A 10,184-nucleotide genomic window follows, 5' to 3' on the forward strand; every position below is an offset into this window, starting at 1 on the left:
AGACTGTACAGCATCTATTTATTTAGATGATTTATGTGGTAAATGTTGCAAACAAAATTATTAAAATATTAAATATGAGAACTGACATTTACCTCTTGGTCTGTTTGTGTGGTCATTTACCTCTCCTTGCTTTAATTCTACAGCTGAATTATTTTCCACCAGTCACTTCTATTGGTATAAACGTGCAGTGCAGCTGGAAAAAGAATGGAAAATGTGCGTGCATGCGTGAGAAAGATCAGTAAAAAAGGATCGATGAAGAATGGAGCCTGCAAAAGGCTGTTTCTGACATTACTCATTGCTTTGATTGGAGGAGGTCAGGTTTTTATTAATTTTTAACCCACTGGGTATGTTAGAGCTGTACAGAGGTGACCTGGGACGGTTGGTCTTTTGATGGATTATAATTTGAAGAGGAGAATGCCAATGTCAGGGTGACTGCTGCTCTGGGTTTAGGGAGTTCTCAACATCCTTGCACAAGGCTGTGGTGCCAGGACAGCTCTGCTAGCAGCAGGAGAGTGCTGATGTGCCCCGTATCATGTGTTTCTTATGGGAACGGAGAAAGTCTGAGGCAAGACCTGGGCTACCAGGCACGCTCCACACTGATTGCCAGCAGGGAAGCAGCTCTCCTCCATGCCGAAGCCTCTAGTGGGTTGTTCTGCAGGGCTTCCAGGGACCTTTTCAGGAGCACAGCTGCTCCTGGGCAGAGTTTGACCCCTGGTTCACCCCAGGTAATGCAGGGCTTAGCCGAGGAGCCCGTGTACTGGAACTGCTGATACTCCTTGGAGAGAATCCCAAATGCCAGTTAGTCCACTTCAGTGTCTGACTTGCTCCCTCGAGGAGTGTCTCTCTCCATCCTCTGTGGAGGGGCAGGATAAGCTGTTTATGGAGGTACCTCAGCAAGCGAATGGGGCTGCCCGAGATGCCTTTAATAGGCGTAAGGTGGGGGTGAGCCCTGCACCTGAGCACAGCTGTGATGTCAATCCCAAAAACATGCAGAGCAAAAGCAGAGGGGGATGGGATGCATTTCCTGAGTTGGTCATGGCTCAAGGCAGTATGATTAGGTCTTGCCCATGTTACCAAAGCACAGTCAGCATGCTTGCCTCGAGCCAGGGCGGCTGGAGCTGAGTGATGGCATTGGAGCAGGACTCCAGCCAGCCACTTACTCTCTGGCAGCAGCAGCAGTGAGCGAGTCAGGTAAAGTTGGAAGAAACTGCAGTGCAGAGTTACAGGAAAGCCTACTCTGGAGGTTGTGCCTTCCTACCCCTGCCAATGCTGCAGAGGGTGGCTGGCAGTAGAAACTCACAACAGCTTGTCCTTTCGCATGCATGTGTTGGTTGGATTAAAGGTTAATCTGAGCAGAACTTCTATTTTTTAATAATCTGTTGCTATGCCACCCCTCCGATCCATGCAGTGCAGCTGGCTTGCCTTGCACAGCTTTCCCCTTCGGATGCCTCAGAACAAGGCCACTCAGCAAGAGGGGAACCACACGGTTTGGGCAGCTCGGTGTTCTCTGAGAAGCACAGGGTGAAATGCAGTGCATGTGACCCCTGCAATGGCACCTCCTGTCCATTCAGTGCCACACATCTTCCCTGTTCTTGGCCCTTCTCTTTCCAGCGTTTTACTCACCAAGCCACTGTTTTCGAATCAAGAATGCAATAAACCTGGGGGACTTGTGTAATGCAAGCAGCAGCCTGGGCAGCTGGGCCTGCTTTGGGCCCAGGGATATCATAGCACCCCAGCGGTGTAGGCCCAGCTCAAACCCCATTGGCCTTCTCCTCTCTCTGCTACATCAAAAAGTTAGTGGGCTGGAGGGATGGTTGTTCTGACCACTTGGCCCATGCTGAGCCACCTGTACCTGGTGTGTGGGGAGGTACTGGTCAGCTCCGAGGGATCTGCCTTTGCTTGCGTGTATTCCAGAGTTGCAGCAGTGAAATCTCAGCCCATTTTGACCCGGATGACCACAGGGTTGCTGGGTGCGTGCAGCTGTGTCCACTCCTGGGGTAGGTGAGGGAGTGACCGTTTCCGTGCCAAAATCTGCTGCTCCTGACAGTGACCTCCCTGGAGCAAACAGCAGTGGAGTCAGTCGATCGACCCTTGGAGCTGTTCTCATGGAGGTAAGTGCTGCTGTTCCTGACAGGTCCATAGGAAATGAGCCTGGAGGCAGCTGCTGGCTTTGAGCAGGTGAGTTTCCCACTATCAAGTGCCATTTAAAAGATATATAAAAACATTCTTGCACCTGCTGTTCTCTTCGTATGCTCGTATACCGCTGGGCAGTGGTTCTGGTAAGAAAGGTGGTGTTGCTTCCCCAAAGCTTATTGCTTCCCAGTGCTAGCAAGAAGTGCTACAGTGTATCCTACGGCACCAGAGTCTTGCAGACAGCGAGGTGCCAGAAAAATGTTTTATTCGGTGTCTGTAGTGAACAATAGCTTTTCCGGGAGAACCATCTTCCCAGGTGGGTTGTTTTTTTTTTAAAGTGTTTTTCTGGAAATGTGAATGAAACAAAGGAAACACCCAACAATGCCCTGAGCAGCTGGATATTCTGCTACTATTTTGCTTTCTGAGAGTAAAAGTTAGATGAAAGTGTTAGGCAATACCTGTGCAATGGCAGCTTGCAGTGATTTGAGCAGTCGCTGTGGCTGGAAAGAAGGTTCTGCTGATAGGTAGAAGGAGAAAATAACTAGAAAGAGCACATGGAACTCCAAAATGCTGCTGCCCCTTCTGGTCCATGGATCAGGAGTGCCTTGTGCTCCTGCCCCGAGGCAAGGTGTGCTGTTCATGACCCGTGTGTCTGTTGGGGGACAAGACCATCAGTCTTGGCTGCTGTACCTGTGTTTGTGTAGCAGTGTAAAGACTTTTGCCCCTTTTAATTTAGGGGTGGCTGCTTTTTAGAGTGGATGATATTGCTGGTTGAAAGTTCGGTTACTTGACACTCAGTTACAAGTGTAAAAGCAGTCGTTTAAACAAAGTGAACAGTAACAAATACGCTAATTTAAATGTGGATGGTGTTAATGAACACTTAATGTGCAAAGTTAAAAAAGTGAAAAGCAAAACGCAATGGGTGTGATGGACTTGCTCTTTTGAAGTCACCTTCAAGCTATGAAGAATTGAGATTAAAATAAGCGGGGTCTGGGGAAACAGGGCAGTTCAGAAGAACTTGTCCCACTGTAGGTGAGAGTCTCAGGTTTTGTTCTTGCCTGGCCCGTGAAGCCAAATACCTGAGAAAGGGCCTCTTACAGCCTATTCTGGAAGTGAGAGATATGACCTAAATGCAGAATTATCAGTGGTGAAGCATGCTGTGGTTCAGTCCCTGACCACAGAAACACCTCAGTTCTCTGAATTGTTTGCATCTCGTGGACCAGGGTCCATGTGACTGTCCATCTGCTGTCTCTCTCAGTATTCAGCAACCTCTCTGTTCACCCCCTTTCAAATGGGGACACGGTGGTGAGGAGCAGGTCCTCTCTGAATCACTTTTCCTCTAGGCAGGGAGCTTGTGGTGGCTGCAACATTTCAGCTGCTAAGGTGAGAAAGAACAAAACACTCTGACAGATCTTGGCTGAATCGCAAGTAGTGAGGAAAACATTCATTTTCCTACCTGCCTATCTTGACTTTGGGAATTCCATCTCTGCTAGTACTGATGTTATAGCCATAATATAGCCGTTTCTGGAATATCCTCCTCCTGGGTGAAACCCCTGAGCCGGAGGTGGAAAGGGAAGGTGAGTATAAGTGGAGAAAGGATTAGTGAAGGCCACAAGGGCTGTGAGTGCTTACTGGTAGGCCAGCTGAGGAATAGGTAGCAGAGGAATGCCAGTGCTCTGCAGGTACCTGCTGATATCATGGTGGGTTGAAAAAGAGCAGCAAAAGCAAGTTGGCCGTTGCCTATGGCCCTCATCACAGGTCCCACTTTTTCCAGAGGGTCTCTGAAATGCACCCTCTCTTCACCCAAAAAACAGGTGAGAATTAAAGCAGGAGAACAAGCTGTGCCAGGTGGTACCTCCAGGTGAGGGAGGACCCTGAGCTCCACATGACAACAGCTGCAGGGCTGTAAGCTTCCATTTTGAGTCCCAGAGAATGATTTTTGACTGAGTTTTTTGTTTCATTGTCTTTATAGCACCTGCAAGAGAGTGTAAAGCACACTGCAAATTAATTAGGGTTTTGCAGAAACAGTCAGGGCAGGAAATTCCTCTAAGTGACTTAACATTTTTCTGGGTTTTTTTACAGGTTTATGTAGCATGCTTGGCCCATTTACCTTGCAGTACCTTATACTGGCTCAAAAACCGGACCTTATACTGGCACAAAACCTGTACCTTGTGCTGGCACGCCGGCCAAACAGAGAAAAGAAATAAAGATAACGAGGATTTAAGCGCCTTTATTGCTGATTTTTGCCATTGGTAGGTGCCTTGGGGCTGTCTGCTTCCCCGCTGGCGAGAGGGGGGTGACGGTGCATCTGCAGCGGGAGGAGAGGCGGCTGCCGCCATTGTTTTAAGTGAAAAAAAGGCCCCGTTCGGGCGGGAAGGGGCAACGCCGCCGCCACGCTGGGGGTCTGCCCGGGCGGGATTCGCTCCCCACTCCTCCGTTCCCTTCCCCGCTGCGCCGCCGTCCCGCGGGTGCGGGGGCGCGGCCCCTTTAAGGGCCTTTCACCGCGGGCAGTTGGGGGGGTCACGCGCGGCCGCGGCGGGAGGGGGCGCGCGGGCGTGCGCGAGCCAGCGGCGGCGGCACGAGGAGGGCGGGGCCGGCGGGCAGGGGGCGGGGCGGCGCGCGCGGGCGGGCGGGATTATTATGGGCTGTGGGCGCCGCCGCCGCTGAGGGGGAGCAGCAAGATGGAGCTGTCTGCAGTGGGGGAGCGCGTCTTCGCCGCCGAGTCCATCATCAAGCGCCGCATCCGAAAGGTGAGGAGCCGCCCCGAGTGGGGCCACGGGACCCCCTGCCCCGCTCCTCGCTGCTGGGCCGCTCCGCTGGCCCGACCGCCGGCCCCCCGCCTCAACATCTCCCCCCCCCCCCCCATTTTCTCCCCCGTGTGTTGCAGGGGCGCATCGAGTACCTGGTGAAATGGAAAGGCTGGGCCATCAAGTGAGTGCATCCCGCCCGGGCTGCGGGGGTGGGGGGCATTGGCTGGGGCAGAATGTGATGGGGGCGGGGGGGAGGGTGTCCCTGTGTACAGCTCCGGAGGGATTTGGGCGCTAACTCCTTCGCTTGTCCTCCCCGCTGCTCCCACCCCGGCAGGTACAGCACCTGGGAACCCGAGGAGAACATCCTGGACTCCCGCCTCATCGCCGCCTTCGAGCAGAAGTGAGTGCTCATCCCCCACCCCAGGCTGGGGGGGCTGCAGCAGCAGGTTTGGCTTTGGGTGGGCGAGCGGGAAAGAGTGTCCAGGCTCTCCTTGTTTCTTTTTTATCTTTTTTTTTTTCTTTTTCTTTTTTCTTTTTTTAAATCAAACTTGTATACTTCTGTTTCTCCTTTGGGAAAAGTTTTAACTTCTTGACAAATTTGACTCCCTAAAGGGAACGAGAGCGTGAGCTGTACGGGCCCAAGAAGAGAGGACCTAAACCTAAAACTTTTCTGCTGAAGGTAACTCTTATTTAAATAACTTGGGCCTAGCCAAATGTCTCTCAAACCTTTCCGGTGCATGCCCTTGGAAGGACTGGACTTTCAAGTGACTTGTGCCTGATGCCTGGCTCTGGGAGCGCGGGGAAAACCGACAGGAAAGGGGGAGGGTGGGCAGAGGCACAGAAGCGTGTGACGGGAGAGCGAGTGTGCGTGCGACGGGTGCCTCAGCAGGACGATCGGCACACGCAGATGTGCATGGTGAGGCTGCAATCTCTTTTTCCAATATCCTCTCTCTCTCACGGCCTTCTGCTGCCGCAGTGGAGAGCTAGCCAGCCCTGCTCCCTGTTCCTTCAGCAGCCTGTTCCATCCAGCCCATGCTCTGCAACTTAGCAGCACGCTGAGCGGTCAGGCAGCTGAGGCGGGAATCCCGCTGCCACTCCTCTGATTGTGTTTCAGGATGTAGGTGCTCCATAGGAGTTTCATGAAGGGTTCACGTTTTGATCTATAAACTGCAGGCTTGTTTTGCATTTGAGGAGGGCAGAGGGGGGTGGGTGAGGAGGAGGAGGTGGAGTGTTTTACCTCTGCATAGGATGGCAGCTGAAGTTTCCAGTTCTCCTCTTATAGACTTAACATCTCTGCAAGAAGATGTTGTCATAGCATCTCTGCTCCCTTGCAATGAGGAGCAAGGAATATAGTCCCTAGTGCAGGCCCTCCCTGTATTTTTTACTTTCTCTTCTTAAAAGCACCAGTAGCTGTGTGACTGCTATGCGAGCTTTGTGTATTTTTTAGTTTACAGACAAAGCACCTTGCTCTACTCCTCTCTTCCCCCCTTTTCCTCTCCAACTGTCACAATCTCAGACTTCAGATGAGCATAGAAGGAACACAGCCTTGTATAGTTCAGACAGATGAGCAAGTCCACAGCTTCCCTGGTTTCATTCTGCTATAAAGCCCTGGAACAGCCGGTGTGGACCCTGTGGTAAGGCATCGCTATCACCAAGTCATTCTGTGGCTTTGGGCAACTCATTTAGCCTTTGTGTGTGTTTCCCCATCTGTGAAACAGGTTAATACTTTCCTTTGCCTGGCAGCAGTAGGAGCTTTACTCAAGTCAGCGCAGCACTTTTAACTGCATGAGCACTGGAAAGAGGAGTGAGAGGGGTAGGGTGTCACCTCTTCTTTGCTTTGAGAGGATATAATGAAGCACACGGAAGAAATACAGGAACAGGCATATTCTGATGCTCTTCATAAAACCCATGAGACTGTGGTAGTCCTCGGAAAGTCCTGCTGATGGAACTGTCCTTCTCCCTCATTGCCTGTTTTTCTGCTAAGTGTTCTGTGTCTGCAGACTGAGAATTACAAACATATCTGATACGTACTAGCTCTTATGCTATATTCAGGGAAACCAGACTAGTTGGCTTTTCTCTTTCTGGCAGTCATGCATTAAATGTAACCCTTGTGTTTAGATTTCCAACAATGCAGAGGAACACTTAAAGGGAAACCACCAGTTTAAAATAGTTCTCTGCCTGAATTAAAAAATACTGATATTTGTAAGACCTGACACTGTTCAGAGCTGTAGAGAAATGATTATGCTATGTGTAATCAGTTTCTTTTATTTTTGATTCCGAATGTGATATGGCAAAATCCATTGCCATATTACTCATTTAAAAAAAAAAATCAATCATTTTCACTCATCTAAAAACCCAAAACCAACCCCCAAACGCAAAACCCACTCATTGCTTCTCTTTTCTCCCCTTGCTCTTTAAAACCCCCCTAAACTCGGAACCTGAATTATTCAACAGTATCCTTTGAATCACGTTGGTGACACGTTTCTGTGGCACGTCTTCCTTCTGCCAGCTCCTCAAACAGTAATGAAAACCTGTAGGTTTGTGGAGCTGGCTCACTGTTTTGTAGAAGGTGGATCGTGATGGGGGAGCAAGATTAACTCTCGTGAAGGCTGGTGCCACGTTGTGGGAGAGGCTGGCAGGGCAGAGCGCTTCCACTGCCACTTGGTTTGCACCTCTGGGAAACAGAGCTGGCGGAACTGTTAATGCTCTGACTTGCTCTTCCTCTGTGACTTCGGATCCTACCCTAAAAATAACACCCCAGGCCAGGCAGCAAGAAGTAACTCTATCTCAGCCAGCCCTATCTGAACTTGTTTGCGCTCCATTCAGGCAAACCACAATCAACACAGCTGTGGGTAGAATTGTGACAGAGACACTGTGATGATTTGCATCCCTCATCAGTCCTTCTGACCCACTGAAGATGCACGTTTGACCTCTGCCAGCCCCTCAGCACCGGTGCTGATATGGGAGGAGTGGGACTGCCTCACGCATCGCTAACGGTGTTTTCAGTTCTTTCAGCTGCAGAATCTCTCGCCAGTGAGAATTTCGGAAGCGAGGGAAGAAATTTGATTCTTGTATCCCAGAGGGAGTATTTGGAGTTGGCAGTTAGAACAATATTCTTTTTGATCTGTTAACTGAACAGATTAGATCTGGTTGCAATGATTTTTAAGCAGAAGTCTGGCCTAGGACCGCTTTGGTAGAATAATCTGCCCTGAACTTGGTGGCTCGCTAGGATTTTTCATGTGTATCAGTGATTAAACTTAGGCTTCTGAGTCTCTGGGATGGCATCAAAGTAAGTGCCCTGAAATGCCGCTCAGTCCCTTGGGTTGTGTGGGTGTTTTAGCTTGCAGTTGAGGCTCGGTTTATCCTGGGATTAGTTCTCAAAAGTTGCAGATAGGCACCCAGAGGGATTTGCAGAAAGCATTCCAGCAGGTTAGTGGCCCGCGCCTTTGGAAAAGCTTTGAAAAGCTGCATCTTTGGCCACCTGCTGCCTCCGTAAGCCAGGCTCCTGTTTCTAACACTTGCCCTTTCGATCAGACTGCAGAGGCAAATTACAGTCCAGATTTTGTAAGATCACTGTCAAGATGGCCAATGTTGAAAGCAACCCCTGCAAACTTGAACTGCAGAGTTTTGGGCAGGAAGTGGGTCTTTATCCTCTGCATACTAGGGGCAAACTTTCCCACAGCTGAGATCAGGCTCGGCGGGAGGTTGTAATTCTTGGGAGGCTGCTGGTATGCTGCAGCCTTGTGTTGAGCGGTGGGAAGTCGAGTCCTTGGTCTGAAACAGGCAGCACTGTACGTAAGGCTCTTACCTTACTACTTAGGTGTCTGGCAGAAGTCATCCTTGAGGACAGGCCCTTAGGCTGCGGGTCAGAGTGGAAGCTGGTGTGAGGTTAGAAAGAGATACAGCACATGCTGGAGTGATCTTCCTCCTCTTCTTCTCCTGCTCGATTTGCTCTTTTTATTTTGCTTTTCCCTAGGCACTCTGCTGTGCAGAATGCAAAACTCACCAGCTCATCTAATAAAGTCGCGCAAGTGCTGTTCAGAGACAGAGCCTGATCTGCAAGCTCAGTGGGTGGCTGGCAAAGACCCTTAGTTGGGCTGGCCATAAATACTAAGGGGACAAGGGTGGAGAAGGTTAATGGGAAGGAAGAAGTAAGGGAGAACAGAGTAAAGGAGATTCTTAGTGGGAGAGTGGGGGAAGAAGGGGCTGAGCAGCGTGGTGCTCTGTCACTTTGCCCTTTCTTGAACTCTAAAGTTGGAATTGGGTTTCTTTTGATCTCCTCCCTGTTCGTAAATTATCCCCGAGCGGTTTGAAAACAAACCATTCCCCTTTGTAGCATTTTGTTCCCCATCCAGAGGGAAACTTTAGTTTATGGCAGTGTTGCTTGGGAGAACTGTGCTATGAACTGGCTTGCTTTTGCCTTGTCACTTGGAAGACTGCAGAAGAAAGAGGGTGATAAAAAGGCAGAATGGCAGCCAAAAAGGGGAAAGAAGAGCTCTTGCGAATGCTGTTTGGAGCAAGGACTGTGGGAATGCAGGTGGAGAATAAAAGACAAAGCAGACCCAGTAATTTATGAGAGAATTGTGCTGCTATGGTGCAGCAGCACTACTGGAATTGGCTTGATTTTGAAATAATTAACTAGAAATCCATTTTGCCTTACAAGATCTTTGTTTTGGTTTGTTTTTGTTTTTTTTTTCTTCCAAATTGGAGAGATTTGATACAAATCAGGTAAGAGAGGCCTTTCTAAGCACATGTCCATGTATGTGCTTGTGTGTCTCAGTGTGTTAAGGGAATAAATGAACAAATATGCTTTCTGGGCCTCAAGGGACATTTATTCAGAAATAGTAGGGAATGGGGGAGATACACTAGTTCCCAGGGGCAATGAGGGAGAGCTGTACAAGATAAATAAAGGTGATACGTATCCCAGAAGGGAAGAGGGGGAAGGGAAGCAATCCTAGCAATTGGCTTGCTCTCGTGACAGAGCACTGCAGCAAGCCTCCAGAAGCTGCATCCTGATGTAGGCTGAGCTGTAAGCAGAAAGTGAATTACTTTGTATACATGCTGAGTACCTCTTCAGCGGTGAGCACATCCTGCGGGTGAAAACAGCAAAACCCAGAGACCTAGCTTCCATTTGGAAGACTTGTGAGCAAAGTAGAAAACTGTGGTGACACAGCTGAAAGGATTGAATGGATTTGTTTTTTCAAAGACCTTATGCTCATATGGCTTGTGAGTGTGATCGAGAAATGGATCCGTAGCAGGGAGAAGTGCGCTTCCAATAGATAAAACTGAATGCTGAATCTT

The 10,184-nt window shown here is 49.6% G+C and overlaps 2 protein-coding genes across 3 annotated transcripts in view; both read left to right on the top strand.

Annotated features, from left to right (window-relative positions):
* CBX7 (chromobox 7) overlaps window positions 1-4,357 on the top strand; it is a 20,492-nt gene extending 16,135 nt beyond the window's left edge. Inside the window, exons 7-8 of the transcript XR_001876193.1 lie at window positions 144-2,111; window positions 4,216-4,357. The gene's annotated coding sequence lies outside the window, so the exon portion shown is untranslated. The remainder of the gene's footprint in view (window positions 1-143; window positions 2,112-4,215) is intronic.
* Window positions 4,358-4,776: 419 nt separating this feature from the next.
* Window positions 4,777-10,184, top strand: part of CBX6 (chromobox 6) — a 17,673-nt gene continuing 12,265 nt past the window's right edge. For both annotated transcript variants that reach the window (XM_017823444.1, XM_017823445.1), the window contains exons 1-4: window positions 4,777-4,883; window positions 5,021-5,064; window positions 5,218-5,283; window positions 5,496-5,562. In XM_017823444.1, coding sequence (XP_017678933.1) covers window positions 4,815-4,883; window positions 5,021-5,064; window positions 5,218-5,283; window positions 5,496-5,562 — 246 coding nt within the window. In that variant the 5' untranslated portion in view covers window positions 4,777-4,814. The remainder of the gene's footprint in view (window positions 4,884-5,020; window positions 5,065-5,217; window positions 5,284-5,495; window positions 5,563-10,184) is intronic.

Source organism: Lepidothrix coronata, unplaced genomic scaffold, assembly GCF_001604755.1.
Source record: "Lepidothrix coronata isolate B3197 unplaced genomic scaffold, Lepidothrix_coronata-1.0 Scaffold102, whole genome shotgun sequence".
NCBI lineage: Eukaryota > Metazoa > Chordata > Aves > Passeriformes > Pipridae > Lepidothrix > Lepidothrix coronata.